The following is a 22138-nucleotide window of genomic DNA, read 5'->3' on the forward strand; positions in this document are numbered from 1 at the left end:
TAATTCTATTGTTTACTCCTAATGTAAGATTTAATCGTAAGCTTGGCGAGCATTTTTAGAGATTTTGATGGTTTCTCATTTAAACAGAATGCCTGAGCGAACTACCCAAGAAACGTTTCAAAGATGGCCACCGAGTGAAATTACTTGCCTTGAAGGAACTTTGTTATGAGTGACCACGGCTGGTCCCATATTAGCTATCATATGATTTACCAATCAGACAAATCCAAACACACTGTAAATAACTAAATTTTCTTCGTCTTAAAGAAACCCCCCATCTTCCTCTACTTCTCCCCCTCTTTCCTAGATTAAATCAGGATAGGGCAACATGGCGGCTCAGTTGTTAGCGCTGTTGCCTTACAGCAAGAAGGTCGCTGGTTTGAATCCAGGTCAAGTTTGCATGTTCTCCCTGTGCTGGTGTGGGTTTCCCGGTTTCTCCCCCACAGTCCAAAGACATGCGTTATAAGTGAACTGATTAAACCAAATTGGAACTGTATATGAGCATTTAGTTCTAGGCTTCCAAATCACAAACATATGCCTTTCAGTTAGAGGTCTTTCACACTGTGGCAACTTACCAGTAATCAATAATAGGCCCAAAGAACTAACTCAGGGGAGCTCTTGAGACCTACCTGAGCTCAGACTCCCCTCTCGCCTTATGAAGCGGGAGGGAGTCCCGGGCTCAAGGAGCTCAGGGCTCTTTCCCAGGACTGCATGCCAAACACGTCTTGTTATCAATCTTTTTTTAATCGAGCTTTTTTAAAATTTTTATTTAAAAAAAAAAAAAAAAAAAAAAAAAAAAAAAAAAAAATATATATATATATATATATATATATATATATATATATATATATATATATATATATATATATATATATGTTTTTTGTCCTGTCTCTGTTATCCCGTTGCACTGTAGAAGCTCTGTCACGAAAACAAATTCCTCGTATGTGTGAACATACCTGGCAATAAAGCTCTTTCTGATTCTGATTCTGATTCTAAGTGTGAACTCTTGAAACAGCTACGAAGCACACGTGAATGGCATATAATTTGATGCAGCCAATTACATTGTAGCAAAAAACATTTGAAGTGTTTTAATATGACATTTAAAATAACAACACTCTTCTTTTTTCCTCCTCAGCTGTGGATTGTGGCGTTCCAGAGCTTTCAGAATTAATGGAGCTCTCAGAAAATGATCCTCCGACAACTTATCTGAAACAAATCAGCCTCAAGTGCAAATCTAAATTTTATCAATTAAATAAAAATGGTGAGGTTTGTGTGGTTTATGTGCATTACATTAATGTAATTGTCAACAAAAGAGTATTTAATTCTACATCATTGTCTTATTTTTCCTTTCATTAGGTAATTTTACCTGCAATGCAGAAATTAACTGGGTGTCTGAGAATGGTGAAAAGTTAACAAAAGATTTTCCAAAATGTGAACCAGGTACTCAGTCATCCTGAATTTACCTATAAACCCAAATGCTCTGGAGATTTTTTACATATTTATATTCTCTCTCTCTCTCTCTTTAACTTTTAGTATGTGGAATGAATACAGATGACTCTTTTGGTGGAAGAGTCTTTGGTGGGAAGCCAGCACAACCAGGACAGATTCCCTGGCAGCTCTTACATAGGGCAAGCCCTAGAGGTGGTGCATCTCTGATCAGTGATTACTGGGCTCTGACAGCAGCTCATGTAGTGGATGGATATGAAAGCAAACCCATGAGTTGGTTAGGGGGAATAATTGATGGTCAGGACACAACATCAATTAATATGGAGACTAAAAAAATAATCATTCATCCAAAATATAATAGAGTTGGGCTTGAAAAACTACAAACAAACTATGATAATGACATTGCGTTGATAAAAATGTCTGCCAGGGTGCCTCTAGGTAAAAACATCAGGCCGGTGTGTTTGCCAACCAAAACAGATGAAGCTGTGACGGAGGGCACAGTCTCAGGTTTTGGTGGAGTAGAAAAAAAGAAAGCGAGTCGATATCTACTTTACGGAGCAGTCCAGATATATCCACTTGTTGAATGTAAATCAGGAGGTTCAAAAGTCACCAATAACATGATCTGTGCTGGAGGAGACGGAGTAGACAGTTGTAAAGGTGACAGTGGAGGTCCTCTGTTTTTCCCTCCTCTGGGCAATGGGTCTCCAGACCAAACTTATCGTCTTACAGGCATTGTATCCTGGGGTCCTCCTAATTGTGGAGATGAAAGCTATAAGGGCTACTACACGAAAATCCAAAACTACCTGGACTGGATTAAACAAACCATGGAAAATAACTAACATAAGCATGCTAAACAAATTTTTCACCTACATAAATGTTTATTGCATCACAAAATAACGTTTCTCTCTGGTATATCAGATTGTGTTAGATGCATCTGCATCTTTCATAATTAATTCAGCATTTTGAAATGTTAACGTTTCACTGTTTTATACTCGTCAATAAAGGCATTTTTAAATGTAGCAAAACATTCAGGATTTTTTTTCTATTATTACACGGCTGTCTGGAATATTCCATTTTGATGGGTCAGTCAAGACATTCCACAATATGTTATTCCTATATAATAATCGCGACATAACACAGGCTCATCCAGGAACTTCAAATCATCTTGACCATTAGTGAAAACATATATATACTTACATCCACATTCATATGCATCATCACACCAATGTTTTTGACTGTTTTAGATTGTCTGGCGCCATCTTGTGAATGAATAATACGTAGGTCAGTATATTCTTTATTCAACTGTTTTCATTTCTTTCGTCTTTGCGTTTTTGACTGTTTGGTGGCATCTTGTTATTGAATAATGCGCAAGTTAGTGTATACTCCATCAGCTGTTCTTGTTTTCTGTCACTTTTCCAATAAAACTATTATGGCTATTATTAGCCATGTAATAAGCACGATAAAGTACATCCAAGACATGTGCATTCGCAGAATAAAGCCCATTAGTCTCATACAACAGTCCTTCACTTCACGTTGGGCTGCTGATAAGCCTGTCAGACTTTATTTTGTTTTAACAGCCACTTGATTGTACTTTATCCCTAACTTCGCAATTTCTTATTAAATTTCTGACAAGATCTTTTCATATTTTTAGTACATTAAACTCTTAAAAATAAGTTTAAGAATTTATTAAATTATTGATTCCATTAAAAACCTCTTTTTTAGTGCACAAAAAGTTCTTGGTGAAAAAAAAGTTCTTTATATTATGATTTAAAAAAAAAGTTCTTTACACTACGAAAAATTTTATGCTGAAGGAAACGTTCTTTGAGGAACCAAAGAAAAAAAGGTTCTGTGGCACCACTGGCCTAATCCCCCTTTGGAACTAGTTTAATGTGTGTATGAGGCTAAGTTAAGCTTGTCCGATGTCTCTTTTTTTTCATGGCTTTTTATGCCATGCAGTGTTGCTTTTCCAGAATAGTCTTTCTCTACAGCCAAATCAAACAAATCTGACTTTGGTTATGACCTTTGAACTTGTTTTCTATCTGCAGTGAATCTCAGCTCAAACAGCTAAGATTTATCATTTTTTTCCCCTTCAAAACTACTTATATTTACAGACAACTATTTATATAATAATAATAATAACAATAATCTATAAAGTAAAGACGCATACAATGATCAGTGTGAACTTTAACCCTTTCTGTTTGAGTAAACAGGTCTAAATCACTGCAGCATTTACAGGAAAAGTAGTCACGTCTCTCTCTCTTTTGCCAAATCAAACAGGTTTACCTTTTTGATGACTTTTAGACTCTTGCTCTATCATACAAGATTAACCACATTCACTTTATCACAAGAAAACTTCCTGACTGCATTAATGGTTTAGCGAAACTGATGTCTGCCTAACAGTTATGGATGGAGTACATCTAATAATTTGGTAAGTTGTTTCTAGATTTAATTCTGAGATTTGCATTTATTACTATACATATTCAGTTGTGTGATTAATTTAACAACAACAATTGCAGTTGGACACCTGTCAGAATATATCTATTTTTTCTTTACTGAATTCTTTTAAAATATAACAGTGACATTTGTTCATCTGAACCAGCCTGCTGTGGGCATGTGTGAATGTGTGTGAGTGTGATCTGGCCATGTTTGGGGAGGTTTCTTCTCCACAGTACCCTGACCCCTATCCAGCAGATCTCCAGAAACAGTGGGATCTAGAAGTCCCACAAGGCTTTCAGATCCAACTGACGTTCAACCACCTGGACATCGAGCCTTCTCCAAACTGTTACTACGATTCTGTCTCGGTCAGTGATGCTTCAACGTATAGCTTCAGTAGCATGTGTATGTGTTTATATACAATACTTGAGTGCTGTGACCTCAGTTGAGGTCGCAATCTATACTGTCCATAGAAAATTTTACTCTTATCTATAAAACGTGATAATAATTTAATGCCAGTAGTGTTTTTTTAAAATAAGAGTATTATTTATTACTGTTAGATATTAGTAGTTATTTGTTATACGCCACTTCCTATTAAATAGACATTAATTATTCATGAGCTATCAGTACACTTACCAGCCACTTTATTAGGTACACCTTACTAGTACCGGGTTGGACTTCAGAACTGCCTTAATCCTTTGTGGCATAGATTCAACAAGGTACTGGAAATATTTCTGAGATTTTAGTCCACATGATAGCATCACGCAATTGCTGCAGATTTGTCGGCTGCACATCCATGAGGCAAATCTCCCGTTCCACCATTTCCCAAAGGTGCTCTATTGGATTGAGCACTGGTGACTGTGGAGGCCATTTGTTTCATTGTCATGTTCAAGAAACCAGTCTGAGATGATTCGTGCTTTATGACATGGCGTATTATCCTGCTTGAAGTAGCTATCAGAAGATGGATACACTGTGGTCATAAAGGGATGGACATGGTCAGCAACAATACTCAGGTAGGCTGTGGCATTGACACGATGCTCAAATGGTACTAATGAGCCCAAAGTGTGCCAAGAAAATATCCCTCACACCATTACACCACCAACACCAGCCTAAACCGTTGATACAAGGCAGGATGGATCCATGCTTTCATGTTGTTGATGCCAAATTCTGACCCTACCATCCAAATATCACAGCAAATATTGAAACTTATCAGACCAGGCAACGTTTTTCCAATCTTCTATTGTCCAATTTTGGTGAGCCTGTGCAAATTGAAGCCTAAGTTTCATGTTCTTAGCTGACAGAAGTGGCACCCGGTGTGGTCTTCTGCTGCTGTAGCCCATCTGCCTCAAGGCTGGACGTGTTGTGCGTTCAGAGATGCTCTTCTGCACACCTCAGTTGTAACAAGTGGTTATTTGAGTTACTGTTGCCTTTCTATCAGCTCTAATCAGTCTGGCCATTCTCCTCTGACTTCTGACATCAACAAGGCATTTGTGCCAACAGAACTGCTGCTTAATGGATATTTGATCTTTTTCGAACCATTCTCTGTAAACCCTAGAGATGGTTGTGCGTGAAAATCCCAATATATCAGCAGTTTCTGAAATACTCAGATCAGCCAGTCTGGCACCAATAACCATGTCACGTTCAAAGTCACATAAATCACCTTTCTTTCCCATTCTGATGCCAATTTTGATTCTTCTTGACCATGTCCACGTGCCTAAATGCATTGAGTTGCTGCCATGTGATTGTCTGATTAGAAATTTGCATAAATGAGCAGTTGGCCAGGTGTACCTAATAAAGTGGCCGGTGAGTGTATTTATTAGACATCATACTAATATTTATTCATTGCATACAAGACTCAATAGAAATCACAAATGAAAGAAGTACTTGTATCTAATTATAAGTAAGAGTGTGTAATGAATAAATACTAGCATCTAATCAATAAATACAAGCTTATTGTATAATAAACTTGATAAATTTTAAAATGTACTAGTAAGTAAAGAATAAGTGCCACAGCTAACGATAGAAGTACTAGTACTTAACTTAAAAGACACTAATATCCATACTATGTGTTTATAGATTAAATAATTAAACAGCTTACCATATTCTGTGTAATATCTTGAGGTGAATGCCTCTAAAGAAAGCACACTTTAAGCCCTATGCATAAATTAGTTTTTGAAAAAATCCTTTTTTTTTTTTATTTAATTAAAATTACATTTAGCCTATTTGGTAAGTTATACAGCTTAATCATTGGTATTTCTTTTCAGCAGAGATGTATAAAGTACTAGAGACCCAGACTTAAGTAAAAGTACAAGTACTCTATCAAAAAGTGACTTGAGTAGAAGTAAAAGTGCTCTTTAAGCACCATACTTAAGTGGAAGTACTAAAGTATTCAACATTTTTTGTACTTAAGTATTGCAAGTAGTTTATTTCAAAATTTACTACTCAAGTACTGAAAGTAAAAGTACAAGTATTGTGTAATGTAGTTATTAAAGAATGCAGTCAAAAGACATCATATTGTTTTGTTTATTTTAAATCTCTTTTTTGGGGGCACGTCATTAAGCAGAACGAAAAGAAACATGACTTACAATACTGTTTTTCTCTCACGCTTGAACCACAGATCTGACAGATTATAACAGCTTTAACACACACCTTTCAAAGTTGTGTTTCACAAAAACAGTCCATAATCCACTCAAAACGCTATTGAAACCCATTTTCGGAGCACAAATTACTGGTTGTAAACGCTGTAAACGAACGTTCTAATTCACTTGATTTAGATTTTATTGTAAAAAAAAGAAAACGTGTATATTACTGTGTTAAATGAAAATCTGAAATATTTTATGGCTTATGGCTATGATTTAGTATTCAAAAATGTTTCATTTTGATTATGTTTTAATTAAATTGGTCTTAAACTTCATATTTTTCATATTTTTATTGTATATTTTATTCATTCTGGTACTTTTACCATAAACCAACATCTCAACCATTTGGTAGAGGCTGATATTTTAGAAATTATGGGATGTGTTGGGGGAAAATGTATTGATTGTGTTATCTAGCGACATTAGGAGTTAAATGCAATAAATAAAAAAATTCTATTGGTTTTTTTCTTGGTGTGACAGTTAAATGGTTACTTGTAATAAAATTGTGTCCTTTAATACAGCAGTAATATATATGAACTGTACCCTTAATTTGACCCGCTCAAAGAAAACACTCTTTCTGAATGTATCAAACAAAACTCATGCACAGAAGACAGCATGAGCATTTATAGCAAATAAACTAATGTAAATATTCCCCCGCCTGCTTTTTTAACGCTGACAGGCGAGGTCTTACACCTCTTTGATTAGTTATTGTCTTCACCTTCTCAACAGAAAGGGCTGCTATCGGCTTTAGAAATGAAAGCGTTGTTCACTGATGGCGGGAACAACAGCCGCGGTTACAGTCTATGTATGTTTAATACGCGGTTATCATAGGTAATCTATAATAGACACAGTGGAGAAACTTGCACCTCATACATGCCCAGGTCTGGATCCACAAGTATCGCTTTAACAGCCAAGAGGAGATGAAAAGTTACCTCACAAACAGGCCAGCGGGTCAAATGTCCAAAGTGAGAGAGGCAGAGATGGAGTCTCACAACATTTCTCTGTAGTAGTGAAATAGCGGCTCGTGTGCTGTGCCGCCTTCACTCGCCCTCGCGCCTCCGTCCTTCGCCATAGTATTGCGACACCGCACATAGGAGATAAATGACGTCAGAACGTAATAACCCGTTATGATTACTGAACCGATATCGACCATTTTGACACCTCTAGTAACGAGTAACGATGCAGCTCATAAAAAATCTATCGGAGTAAAAGTATTAAACTCATCGAAAATATGTACTTAAGTAGAAGTGGAAGTAGGAGAAAAAAACAATACTCCAGTAAAGTACAGATACTGCCTTTTAGTACTTAAGTACAGTAGTGAAGTAGTTCTACTTCGTTACTATACATCTCTGCTTTTCAGGTTGTGTCTGATAGGAAAGTTCTGGGAAAGTTTTGTGGACAGAATTCTACAGACAGGTTTCATCCTGGTGACAAACCCATACTGGCTCCTGGTAATCGTCTCCAGTTGCTTTTTCTAACAGATGATTCAAATCACGAGTCCCACTTGGGATTCAGTGCATTCTACCAAGCAGTTGGTGAGTTATATAAATATATACACTCAATGCAAATAACAAACAATTCAGTGTTGTATGCATATCATTTCTCCTCATCATGTGCACATACAGATGTTAACACTTCAATATGTTCCCTCTGCCACCATGCTTGCCGTCGCAGCGGTGGTAGTAAATGCGCCTACAACTTTTAACCGCTGGGTGGCACTTGAATCATAGACTATGTCAGCTAAATCATCAACATGCAATTTTCAGCTATATCTTTTCACAATGCTGGATAGGGCGGTACTGTACAATATGTGCACCTTATGCAAAGATGTTGTATGTGTTGTGATGTGTTCAATTAAAATATAATTTTATTTGGTTGGTATGTTTTAGAAAAGATGCCTACAATACATGGTGAGAAGCATAGCCCTAGATTGCAAATATTAAGCAAGCATAAGCATTACGTTCTTTAGCCTTTATAGTGCCCTATCAAATTATGTTGAGGTGAAAAGAACGTTCGATTTCTAAACCCTTTAGTTTTATTTAGAATAAATTTAGTTTTATATATGAAAAAATCTCTAAATATGCAAACAAATAAATAAATTAAACACAAGTTGTAATAGCATTCGTTAAAAAGACACAGGACAAGACATGTTTAATAAAAGCTAATCAAATATCTCATACTGAATGAATAAATGTTTACATAACGGAAAAGGGCATTGTTACTTACCTCTTCTATCACTCATAAAAAATGTCTCCTCTCCATTGAGACCGATAATAAACTGTGGTGAGGCAAAAGTAGTGTTTATCATAAGGTGTTACATTTTCAAAGTATTTATTTTGCAGCAGCTTCCATTTTATTGTTGATATAAATTTGACAAAAGTTAGTTTTGTTTTGTTAAATGGGATGAAAACTCGGCTTTATTACCAAAGGTTTAATTCAGTATTCTAATTTTCTGCATGAGTAAAATTTACAATTTGAAATGAAAACCACCGCGGACAAGGTACAAATCAAAGTGACTGTCTTTGAATGATTGCTGCTCAACTTTTTAAATCAAAAACACTGATTTATTCAGTAAAAAAGTACCAATGTACTACATTTGGTCGCTTATTGGTGGTTTTGTTCAAAACTTTTTTCATCGATGCAACAAAATATATACTGGTCTAAATTATTATGTCTAAAATATAAGATGTTATATATATATATATATATATGTATATATATATATATATATATATATATATATATATATATATATATATATATATATATATATATATATATATATATAAATAATGTACTGTATTTAGTTTATTGCTGCATACCTGGATAACATTAATATACCAAATATCAGGGTAGCAGCAGTGTTGCTTGTGTTGCATGTTAATTAATTAAATACTCTGTTTTAGTGCTGTACTAACATGATGACTGTTTGTGTACATCTTTTAAAGCTTGATATAATTTTGTCCCTCAGACACAGATGAGTGTTCTTCCTCTAGTGTGGGAATTGATCCACCGTGTTCACAGATTTGCCTCAACACCCTTGGGTCTTTCTTGTGTGCCTGTCAACATGGATACACACTGCAGCCTGACACCCGCACTTGTATCTGTAAGTGTGCTTATTATTAAATGTCAGTGTATTAATATGAAAGGTTCCAGCCTATGCTTAATCTCTTTAAAGAGTTTACTCATCGCAGTAAGAGCTTAAAAGGGATGAGAAGTACAGGGGTTCTTTAAAATGCACATTATATGATTGACAACTGTAAATTCTTGTCAATTTCTTTAAGAGGGTCACGTTGTTTTATAACTCATACGACAGCCACTAAAAGGTGTAATTTCACTTGATTATGACGTTTGTATACATGTTTTTAGTTGTTAAGGTGTCTGATTATTTTTACAGTTGTGATTATATTTTTTTTATTGACAACTTTTATGTATTTAATAATTTTGTCTTTAAAATTACAGCTTGATTAAAAAAAAAAGCTTTATTAGCTAAGACTATTTAAGACATATTTAATAATTACAATTTCTGATTAAATATATATATATAAATAAATAAATAACTAAATATGTATATATAACATTTTTGGATTGACGATGATGAACAAAGATCATAGCAGGTGCAAGACAGTACAATAAGGGTTACCCAAATTGTAGTCAAGCAGGCAAAAGGGTCAGGCTTTGCGGCTAAGGATCAATACACGGAAGAACAAAGGCGAGGCTCGGAACCTGGAAGACTAGACAGGAAAATACTCAGACATGAAAACATTACAATATAGCAAGGCTCAGTCCTGATGTGTCTGTCTGTGCAGCTTAAATAGTGTGTGTAATCAGTCTTTGACAATCCTCCTGTGGTGTGTGTGCAATCAGTCAGGATCAGGAACGTGTGTGTGAGCGGAGTGCATGTATGGAGTTGTAGTCCATGAAATAGCTCTGCGGAGGGCCTGGAGCTGCGTAGGGCCTGGAGTGTGTAGCTGCGGAGGGCCTGGAGCGTGGAGCTGCGGAGGGCCTGGAGTGTGGAGCTGCAGAGGGCCTGGAGCGAGGAGCTGTGGAGGGCCTGGAGCGTGGAGCTGCGGAGGGCCTGGAGCGTGGAGCTCTGGGATGTCGCACAGCTCTGGGAAGTCACATGGTTCTGGCAGCTCTGGGAAATCACACTGCTCTGGCAGCCATTTGTGGAACTGAGGCGGTGGCGACCATTCAGTAAACTCAGGTGGCGGCCATTCAGGAAGCTCAGGCGGCGGCCATTCGTGAAGCTCAGACGGCAGCCATTCAGGAAGCTCAGGCGGCGGCCATTCAGGAAGTTCAGGCGGCAGCCATTCGGGAAGCTTAGGTGGCGGCGGCCATTCGGGAAGCTCAGGTGGCATCAGTCATTCGGGAAGCTTAGGTGGCGTCAGCCTTTCGGGAAGCTCAGGCGGCGGCCATTCAAAAAAACTCGGCCATTTAGGATGCTCATGCGGCGGCCATTCGGGAAGCTCAGGCGGTGGCGGTCCTTTGGGAAGCGATTAGCGATTGTACCTGTTTTCCAGCAATCTATAGTGTTTAGATCACAGGTTATCGTGACAATATATATATATATATATATATATATATATATATATATATATTGGCATATTATTTATAATTGGGTGACTTAGTGGCACTGTAGGTAGTGCTGTCGCCTCATAACAAGAAGGTCACTGGTTCGAGCCTCGGCTGGGTCAGTTGGCATTTCTGTGTGGAGTTTGCATGTTCTCCCTGCATTCACGTGGGTTTCCTCCCGTTTCCCCCACAAGACCAAAGACGTGGTATATCGTGGAGAAGCTGCAGGTGGGAGAGTTCAGCGGCTGGTGTACAGGCTGTCCCTTCAGGATCAATGCGAGGACTCGTCTGTCACTGGGGTCTTGCAAGCAGGGCTTGACATTAACTTTTTTGATCACCATGCCACTTTAACTAGTAGCTTTCCAATGTTACTAGCCACTCTGTATTTTCACTAGCCACAATTTTGTTGTTGGGAAAATAAATTTCAAATGCATAAATATGACTTTGACATGCTAAAATACTTAATTAAGATTTTGTGTTATGTCCACATGCCTCCTTATTCATTTCACTTTTTGTGTGTCGTGTATGAGCAAATAGGTCATGGTTTCATAGTGTTATATTGCAATTAGTTTTTATTTCACATGACTTTTCAGAACTCAAAATTAAAGATTTACCAAATGTATCTCTGACCACACCAAACAATAATTATTTCTTAGCCACAAAATTTAAATGTGTCAAAACAAGCTAAATATAGCTGTATACTATACTTTTTATTTAACAAAACATTTCTTTAAAAATACAAAGAAAAACAATTGACTTTTGAAAAATAATTATTGTCATGTATCAAAAATATGCACAGTAATCTGTACTGGCTAAAGACCTCTCAGATCATCAGTTAACTACACAAAAATGGAGTGCTAATGTCATATTAAAGCAATGTTATTGTAAAAAAAGAGATAATTAAACCATATTAAAAAAACAACTGTAAGCAAAAGAAAGCAGGTGAAAAACATACTGTGTGTGATAATGAAAGGATGATCGCACGCACATGTTTAAGGCCAATAAATAATCTGTTCAAAGCTAAAGCAACCGGTGCTGCTTACAAAAAGATAAATTTGGAGCTCTTGAAAGCAGCAAAACTGTGGGGGCATTAGTATAACTTTTTGTCTAGTCTAATTGAAAGAGAACCGATCACAGTTGCCTTCCAGGCATGATTGTGTCACGCAAGGAAATGGGAGCGCGCATCACATCAGCTGTTAGCGCGAGTGATCATCCTCTCATTCGGTAACGTTATTCACCTGCTTTCTTTTGCTCGCGCAAACGCAATTATTTTTGTTAGTCGTGCTGTTTCACGATTTTAATATCACATTTGCACACATATTGGGTCGAACACTGCTTTTAAGAAAACCACAATTAAATATTTTTTTTCAAGTGGGAGTGTCTGTCTAACCCGCCAAAGCTGAAATCTACCCGCATTTGGCAGGTTGGCGGGTGTTAATGTCCAGCCCTGCTTACAAGGATCAGTCTCATGCTCTCTACTCCTCCATAACTACCACAGCAGCTGTTCAGAATATGGCCAGGTCCAGGATTATGGAAACCCCGGGAATTATAAAAAAAGACTAACATAACAGCAGATTATCATGTCAAATTATAATGTCTTTTGAGAAGTGTTCCCAGCTCCGGTTGCCCTAAATAATGCAGACTCACAATCCTTTAGAGGATTTGGATATTTAAAGCTTTTGTGTTTTATGTGTATGCTAATGCAAAGAGATGTGTCTTTAATCTAGTTTTAAACTGACAGAGTGTGTCTGCTTCCTGAACTGTGCAAGGAAGGCTGTTCCAGAGTTTAGGTGCCAGATAAGAGAAAGATCTACTGCTACTATTAGTGACTTTATATATTTGATGGATCAGGATCAACATTTGTGAATTTATATATTTAATGGTCCTGGATAAACATTAGTGAATTTATATATTTGATGGTTCAGGATAGACATATGTGAACTTATTCATTTTATGGTCCAGGATACACATTAGTGACTTTATATATTTGATGGTTCAGGATCAGCATTAGTGAATTTATATATTTGATGGTTCAGGATCAACATTAGTGAATTAAAAATGTAGTGAATTAATTGTAAAAGCATATAAAAATACAAAGAAATAAAAAATAAAATAGAAAATCTGTCAAGCAGAATTCAACATATGAATAATGTCCTATAAAAATATCAAACTATTGCAGGAAAGTATACTATGGTCACATGATATTGGGAAAAGGCGTTTTTGTTTTTTACAGTTTTGCCAGTAGCCCTGAATATTTGCCTCTTTAAAATAAATACAAATAACAAACAACTTAAACGTAATTCTAACATTTGGTGGCTAAAGTGGTGCTGTAATGGCTTGTTTTCCCAAACCTTACACATTGTTCTCTTATACTTGTGTATACCACGTAATGTAGGTAAACTATTATTTTAGAAAAGTAAACTGGTTTAATTACAATGTAATTTGCAGTAATCTAAATCAAACAATCAGTTGTGTGTATCTTTTGCAAATGCAATTGCTGATTGTGGGAAAGACAGTAAGCAAACAAAGCTTAAAAACTAATTATGTTTGCAATTAGGACATCTTTGAATTCAGGTTTCAGTTTTGTGCAATGTAATTATAAACTTTCTTTTATTTTTGATTCAAGCTCATTATCATTATCCTTATGTGTGCTTGTTATGATTTTACACGCAATATACATTTTTTGATTCACACATATTATTTTTCGCAATATATCTGGCATGAATTTGATTCCCTAAAAAATGATTTCAGAAATGCTAACCTAAAACAAATGGTGTATGTTTGTTTCCTGTGTCAGTGGAGTGTGGAGGTGGCCTGCACAGTGAACTAGAGGGGAGCATCTCCAGTCCTGGCTATCCAGACACATCTCCGCTTAATCTGGATTGCGTCTACAACATCTCTGTCCAGCCAGGCTTCATGATCACTCTCAACTTCAGCCAGAACTTCCACATTGAGCGAGTCGACATTCAAGGGTCGACCTGCCTCTTCCACTGGCTGCAAGTATGCTTTTCTGTAATTGTCTCCATAGTTATTTATTTTTTTAAGTTTTTTATTTACACTCACCTGCTTTTCGTGTTTCTCAGGTGTCTGTCCCAGGGGAGGATACTAAAAAGTACTGTGGAGAGAAAAGTCCTGGTGTCTTAAAGACGAAATCTCACTTCGTTCAGCTGAAGTATCACACCGACAGATACGGAGAGAGTCGAGGCTGGAGTTTACGTTACACCACAGAGAGTGAGAGAAAGAAAAATGCTGTATACTTTCTTTGAGACATTCAGAATGTTTACATGCATGATCTTAACCCGGTTACTCCTTTTAAACCAACATTGCACATGATCACAACTGATAATTAAACCTAGATTTTTTAGTATCTTATGGAGATTTTTTTCCAGCATTTTAACACTTTAATCTGTTTTCCGTCAACTTATTAAAGTGCATGTTTGATGAGTGACAGGAATGTGGTTTTGCTGAAGGTTTAAGCACAGCCAGACAGAGCAAATGTGGTAAAGGAGAAGGAAAATATAATGTAAACTCAGATGCTTTCTTGAGCCAAAACATTTGAACCAAAAATGTTCTTGAGCCAAAGATTTTTATTCTTATTTTGTGCGAGTGCAATCAAAATGCTGCACCTTGAGAGCAAAATGTAAATTCTTCAGCAGTTTTGAATTATTTGTTTAAAATGACAGTACTTTGGCAGCACTGTGGCGCAGTGGATAGCGCCCAACAGGAGGCGTCACTTCTTGTTGAGTTGCATGTTCTCCTTGTGTTTGCGTGGGTTTCCTCCGGGTGCTCCAGTTTCCCCCACAAGTCCAAAGACATGCGGTACAGGTGAATTGGGTGAGCTAAATTATCCGTAGTGTATGTGTGTGAATGAGTGTGTGTGGATGTTTCCCAGTGATGGGTTGCAGCTGGAAGGGCATCCGTTGCATAAAACATATGCTGGATAAGTTGGTGGTTCATTCCGCTGTGGTGACCCCAGATTAATAAAGGGACTAAGCCAAAAAGAAAATGTATAAATGAATGAATGACAATACTTTGTTACATAATAAAATTCTTACAGTTCCAGACAGAAGTTGCTACTGGAATTTGGTAATAAAGTCTTGTAATCACTATAATGCTTACTTGCATTTTAGGGTTATTGTTTTGCATGTAAATCATAATTATGGATTATTTCAGTGTATTGGTGTGCATGTAAATGTGTTCAATTATGGATTCCAGAACACACTTGTGGACAGTAACCCATCTCACGTTTTTTTTTAAAGGAGTACGGTGTCCAGATCCAGGCAGTGTCACCAATGGAGCAGTCACACCAAATTTTCCCCAGTACTTATACAGAGACTACATTCATGTGCGCTGTAATCCAGGGTACAAGCTCATGAGGGTGAGATATAGCATAATGCAGATGGCAAAGCCAGTAAACTGTAAGGGCAGTTCACATATGCATTTTTGAGTTAAACAACATTTAACATAAGCTCTCAGTTTTTTTCATTATGTGTGAGATGCTGCAAAAGATGTGAGCACAACACTTAAAAATCATCAAGAGCATGTTTGCGTAGAAATAACAACAGAAAAGCAGTGCAGTGAATGCAGAAATGTGTTATAACCACATGCAACACAATGCTGCGACACAACAAAAGCTATCTTTTCCATGTTAAAAGGAGATCTGCAACCTCAACACACTAAATTCCTATATTAGAAAGGGTTTGTATTTTCTGCAACATTGCGGCCGAACAACAGCATAAACGTCCTGGCACCTTCAGACCTTGGAGGAACTCTAGGGTTTGCCAGATGGGGAACTTAAACTTTTTGGACACCGAGCTTAGTTTCCTACCAATTGACCGGAATAACCCAGCAATCGGGAGGAAACTGGCTTCACCTGAAGATTATAGAATCTCGCGAATATTTTAGCCGTTGCCCAGCACACAGCTCTATAGATGTCTGCTAGAGAGTAGCTGCGTTCTAATGCCCAAGAGGAGGCAACACTTCTTGATGAGTGCACTCTCGCACTTAGCGGCTTGCCCTGGCACTGATAAACGAAGGCGATGGCATCAACTATTCAGTGAGCCAACCTCTATTCTGATATGGCACTTCACTTTTGGTGACCTGAGCTGCTCAGAAGATCTCATATTCTGAGTGTGGTTGACATAAAAGTACAGAGCGTGGATGTGACACAGCAGTAAAAAGGCTGGATCTGCCTCCTCTGTGGGCCACTCCGCAAGCACACAAGCGCCGGGCAGTGAAATGCACCCTCCATGCCTGCATGAGCTCACTGTGCACCTCCAGGAAAAAGGGGACAGGGGGCTTAGAGGGTTTGCACATCTTGTTGATGTCGCTATAATTTCCCTCAAGCATATGCTAGCACAAGTGGTTTCCGTAATACTGATTTATTTGATGGCTTTTCCCCAAATCCACCCTTCTACGTGTTTCTTGCTCTGGTGTTAAAATCTTGCGCAGTTCATCATATACACGCTGAACATCTTCATAGAGACCCACAACATCACCAATAATGTCATTGAGAATATCATCAGATAACGTCTCTTTTGGCTGTGATAATGTCCGCTTAGAAGATTTGACATATGTTTCCCATTTGTTGTACAGATAGGTGAACCTTTGTTGAAGTGACTTAATCTTTGCAGCTTGCATTTCTTTACCTTTCTCTGTTAGAGTTCTTTTTCTTTGACTTTGTCTTGATTGTTGCTCGTCTTTTTGAGCTTGACCTCCCTCATAACTTTATTTAGCTTGATCTTGCACATCTGCACTATCTCTAATACTTTCTTTAACTCGAAGTGTGGGGTCACTTGGTTCTGACATTTTGAGAAACTACATTAACTCAAATTTAAAAAGTAGATTATACATAGGCGATATCTAAATCAATCTTCACAATTACCTGAAAAATGTACTTAAGTTTAGGATTAAACACTAGAAATGTCAATAAATAGCTTCCAATAACACTGCATAAGATATAAAATGTGCAAGTCTTTCAAATCAAATGTTTTAAACACTCATTATAAACACCACAATCCCTTTAAAAACGTATATCAAATAACCAACAGCATTTTCAAAACAGTATTCATTTAACTCTAGAAAATTCAATAAATACTTCAATACATATAGGCTACAATCTTAAATGAAGTGTGAGCAAATAAATTATTCTTACACACCTTACAAATGCACTTTAAATAACAATTCTTTGGAAACCCTTACAAAACCTTTTAAACAACTCTTAATACCTAAACACTTGACAACTTAGTCCATTGTTGTTGATTTGTTTGTTTGTATTGTGTGCATCTTCTTAAAGCTCCATATATGTGCATCTGTTTGTGTGTGCATATGTTTGCTCATCTGTTAGTCCTTCGACCATGCTCTCCACGCGTTGCTGACATGTGCCAATCCTGTCCACTCAGCAAACATGCGGTCGCTTGCGTCGCCCACTCGTGTAGTTGAACAGTGCGAGTTTTTACTTTCTGGAGTCCTTCCTTGCTAATGACTTGAGGCACTAGATACAATAAAGTTAGAAACTTCCACACACAAATCCTGGGACTGAGGGACAAGCCATCTCCAACCATACCGCCGAAGCAACCCAGGAGAGCATGGCCATGCCCTCCCAACTAAATGTTAATGTTTATAATCAATATATATTAAACTTTCTGAACATTATTAAAAGTACATAGGCAAATAAGTGATGGATGTTGTCACAGCGAGGTCACGTCTGCAACTGAGGGTGTGGCTCACCCCACAAGTCGATGAACACTCGGGAAAGCCTGAGGTTTACAGAGGGGGCTTATTTGTCGACTTTGGGCCTGTGAACCCCACACTCCTCCGCAGTGCGCTCCATCTGAGCTTCGAGCGTGTGTGATGGTTCATCCTCTGGTATGGCCGCGCTCACACTTGATGACACTAGAAACCATATATCCATCACAGCATCGGAGGGTGGGCTGTCAGTATGGGCATGCTTCCACCCTCTGGATCTGGAATCGGACAATTTGCAGTGCACTATTCTGCGCTTCTAGAAGCTATAGTGTTTAACTGTTTCTGTCGTGTCGTATCGTGTCGCAGTTGGTGCAGACAGCCAAATCTCTTGTTATATCAGTAAACACATAAGCGTTATTGTGATTTGATGAAGTGTCTTCTTTTACTTTTTTCTTAAGGGAGATATAGAGATTTCAAGGTTTAAGTCTATATGTCAGAGTAATGGACAATGGAATGTGCCACTGCCAGAGTGCAAGAGTGAGTGGATGCACTTCACCTGATTTATCACTTTGCTAAATTTCTTCTATTCATCATTTTGCTTCTATGTTATCCACATTTCAGTTATTGACTGTGGAGCTCCAAAGCCACTGCTAAATGGAAACTTTACTTTTATCAGTGGAGAAAGAAATGAATACCAGTCTGTCATAGAGTATCAATGCAATAAGCCATACTACAGATTTGGGGATACGCCTAAAGGTTAGATAATACTTTACCTTCCTCTATTCTTTCTGATCGCTAAGTCATTAACTCTTTTTATTTTATTCTTCCTCCTTTGTAGTGAGATACAAGTGTGCAGTAAATCGGAAATGGGTGGAAGAAAACAACAACGATGTTATTCCACCTTGCTATCCTGGTAATAATAATCATGGCTTGATGATGGACAGACAGATAGAGAAGGATTTTGTGTATATAAAGTGCATTCACATTACAGTTTCTTTTTTTTTTTGTCTTTTTTCATTTAGTGTGTGGAATGAATACGGAGGACTTGTCTGCTGGAAGAGTCTTTGGTGGGAAGCCAGCAAGATTAGGAGAGATTCCCTGGCAGCTCTTTCATAAGTCAAGCACTAGAGGTGGTGCATCACTGATCAGTGATTACTGGGCTCTGACAGCAGCTCATGTAGTGGATGGATATGAAAGCAAAAACATGACTTGGCTTGGAGGAATAATTAATGCTTTGAATGAAACTCCAGTCACTATTAAGACAGAAAAGATCATAATTCACCCAAATTATAAGAAGGTTGGTAGAGATGGCCGTTCGTCAGACTATAATAATGATATTGCTCTGATGAAAATGTCTGCTATGGTGCCTCTTGGTCCGAACATCAGGCCGGTGTGTTTGCCAAAGAAAACAGATGAAGCTGTTAAAGAGGGCATGATGGGAACAGTTTCAGGTTTTGGAGTTTTTAATTGGACTGTAAGTAATGTGTTACGTTATGGTCATGTTCAAGTATATAGTCTCAAGAGTTGTGATCGAGGTGGTTTGCCAGTCAGTGATAACATGTTCTGTGCTGGAGATGATGTTCAGGGTATTGACAGTTGTAGAGGTGACAGTGGAGGCCCTCTGTTTTTCCCAATGCTGGGCGATGGAACTGAAGACCATCACTATGTTGTGAGAGGCATTGTGTCATGGGGTCCTAAATGTGCTAAAAAAATCTATAAAGGTTACTACACTAAAGTGCAAAACTACCTGGACTGGATTGAAGAAACTATGGCAAATAATTAACATGCACTGTGCAAGAAAAAACATTATTCAAATCACTTTTGAATGCAAATAGCATGAAAATTGGAGAATAATTGGAGTCTATTTATGCCATGTCTAATTTGCCCAAAGAAAAAAAGTGAGCTAAAATTGTACTTTTTCATTTTATTTTTTGTCACTACCAAAATTGAGGACTGGTGGAATTACAAGAGCTTTCTGGGGGAAATAAAAAAATCAGGAGGGTAGCGGGAGATGAGTGTGAAATATGGGAGACTCCCGGGAAAAGCGAGAGTATTGGCAGGTATGTGTTCTACTCATGTGGTCCTGATGAGCAGTCGCGTCATCAGAAGATCAGCTGTCAATGGGGCTCTTATATGGGACTCTTATTTTGAAAACCAGAGACACTGCAATGTCAAACCCAGCTACACAAGTTTGTTTACTGTGAGTAACTGTGCAACCAGCCATCACTTTAGAGCTTGTCAGAACACAAAAATGAGACTATGCAGATTATACATTTTTCACCTCCACGCCAAAGAGGCATAGTGCATGTTTAATTGTACCTTTTGTTAATTTATCATGTTTCTTGTGAAATTTGCCAGATATGTTTGTAATTAGGGTTCAGCAAACTACTGAGTATTGTGTTTAATACGCGTTTCTGCATCGTGTTTTATCACTCAGCTCTTACTGTGATTTCTCTGAAGTGAAATAATTGCAGTACAATTTATTAAACCTCATCTGTTTATGTAGAGGTTGATATTAATTCTTTCCTGTGTTTATATTTACATTATATTTTCAAAATACAACACAATACAAATCTCTCTGTTTCTTTTGTCTAGTTTAATAATGTTATAATTTTATCCACAACACAAAATAGGTTACTCTGGTGATTTATTTTAGATAGCTCATTCGGTTAATATAAGTAAAATAAACCTCTCTACCCCTTAAGTTAAAAAGATTTAACAAAGCATCTACTCCATTTCTTAAATTATTTTTGCTTGTGTTTAATTCAGAGTACATCATGCTGTGTGCATGTGTATAAGAGAGTGTCACACTCTCATATAAAAAACTAACTCAGATGGATCCAATTGCAAGTGAGTTTAATTAAACCAAAAGTCATAAATTTTAAAGGTGCCAACTTAAGTACAAACAACCCAAATACCAAAGCAAGGTCAGAGTTGAATTAATATAGGTCTGGAAGTCCAAACAAAAGGCAGACGAAAGTCCTAACAAAACACAGAGAAATAACGAACAAACAATAACAAACTGACAACGAGGCACTAGGTTGTTGCTCTAATATAGTTGCGGCTGAATTACACACAGTTGAAGCTGCTGATCAGAACAGCTGATCGTGTTAGCAACAACTCATGTAATCAAAACACAGACGCGCAACAGAAGCATGTGAAGAGAAACAAAACAATAACCATGTGACAACAACATAACATTACAGAAAGAGCACACGCACCTACAAACATGACAGAGAGAGAGAGAGAGAGAGAGAGAGAGAGAGAGAGCACAGAGAGCTGCATCATTAATATTCATGACCATTCCAAATATGGTCAATGGAGCTTCTGATTCTAGATTTTTTTCTGAAGCAATAAGTGAGCATATAAAAACATTTCTGGATTTATTTTACTTACCTAAGGTACCAAAATGTAGATATCAGTAAACAATTTCATCAATGCAGTATATGGCACCTTTAAATGCTTGGCAATTCACTGATTATCCCTTACAAATCTAACAAAGTAGTCAGGTGAAAAGAACAATCTAAAAAGTGACAACTGAACTAAGGTAACCAATGAAAACAACCCATGAATAAAGGAGCAGTGACTAGACCACACAAGATAACAAGACAGGAAATAGGAGCAAGGCAAAAATACAAAATAAAAGACAAGAACAAAATCAAAACACACATGACAGTTCACCAGAAGCACTGAAAGCAAAAATTAAAAGCCCCCATTGATTTGACTGTTAATACAGTTTGATTGATATTGAGTATTTGTTGATTTTTAATTAACAGAACCATGCATCTATGAAGGATTTAAACTCAAACATGCATGTAGAATTAAATTGGTTGACACATGGCTGTCCTTTACAACTTTGAGATCTAATCCTCGAAGTAAAATCTTGAAAAATGTTCAAGCCAATCATTGCAGTGGGTGTTTAAGTCCACAATTCAATATTCAAACAGTGTGTTCTGATGAGGTGTATATCAAAACTGGACAAAACATATTCTATAGCTTATAAATTGTTTTTTTTTATGTAGACAACTTGGTATCATTGACACCAGAACAAACAAAACAGTGTTAAAAAGCAATTCATGACTTAAAATGTAACAAAAAAAGTAGTTCATAATGTGAGGACACAACATATTTGAAAATACAACCACACTTTAGGTCTTCAAAATAGTGGTTTTGCATAAAAGTGTGTATCTGTAGACTTTAATCTTTTCCTACTGAGTAAACAGGCTAAAAAGGAGTTTGACTGGAAGCATTGTTGACATCTCTCATTTTTGGGAATTTGACTTTCATTGTTTTTTGTACCACAGCCAAATCAAACAAATTAGATTTTTTTTCTTGACTGTTAGACCCTTGCTCTGTCACTATAT

At 37.3% G+C, this 22138-nt stretch overlaps 2 protein-coding genes across 2 annotated transcripts in view; both read left to right on the forward strand.

The window, feature by feature from the left end:
• LOC130242883 (mannan-binding lectin serine protease 2-like) overlaps nucleotides 1-2468 on the forward strand; it is a 20549-nt gene extending 18081 nt beyond the window's left edge. Inside the window, exons 10-12 of the mRNA XM_056474823.1 lie at nucleotides 1133-1258; nucleotides 1354-1437; nucleotides 1531-2468. Coding sequence (XP_056330798.1) covers nucleotides 1133-1258; nucleotides 1354-1437; nucleotides 1531-2282 — 962 coding nt within the window. The 3' untranslated portion in view covers nucleotides 2283-2468. The remainder of the gene's footprint in view (nucleotides 1-1132; nucleotides 1259-1353; nucleotides 1438-1530) is intronic.
• Nucleotides 2469-3694: 1226 nt separating this feature from the next.
• Nucleotides 3695-20347, forward strand: LOC130242885 (complement C1r-A subcomponent-like). Its single transcript, XM_056474824.1, has 11 exons — nucleotides 3695-3871; nucleotides 4043-4244; nucleotides 7873-8047; nucleotides 9484-9618; nucleotides 13885-14087; nucleotides 14171-14318; nucleotides 15347-15465; nucleotides 18233-18311; nucleotides 18396-18530; nucleotides 18613-18687; nucleotides 18797-20347. Exons 1-11 carry the CDS (start codon nucleotides 3846-3848, stop codon nucleotides 19555-19557), a joined length of 2058 nt encoding a protein of 685 aa, XP_056330799.1. The 5' UTR covers nucleotides 3695-3845; the 3' UTR covers nucleotides 19558-20347.
• The last annotated feature ends 1791 nt before the right edge of the window (nucleotides 20348-22138 follow it).

The sequence above is a fragment of the Danio aesculapii genome, chromosome 16 (genome assembly GCF_903798145.1).
Source record: "Danio aesculapii chromosome 16, fDanAes4.1, whole genome shotgun sequence".
NCBI lineage: Eukaryota > Metazoa > Chordata > Actinopteri > Cypriniformes > Danionidae > Danio > Danio aesculapii.

What these genes read in the sequence shown, in the direction of transcription:
- LOC130242885 (XM_056474824.1), top strand. Translation starts at nt 3,846, where the DNA reads ATGGATGGAGTACATCTAATAATTTG. An exon ending in TGACACCCGCACTTGTATCT is followed by an intron (nt 9,619 to 13,884) that starts GTAAGTGTGCTT and finishes TTCCTGTGTCAG; the next exon opens with TGGAGTGTGGAGGTGGCCTG. An exon ending in TATTCCACCTTGCTATCCTG is followed by an intron (nt 18,688 to 18,796) that starts GTAATAATAATC and finishes TTTTTCATTTAG; the next exon opens with TGTGTGGAATGAATACGGAG.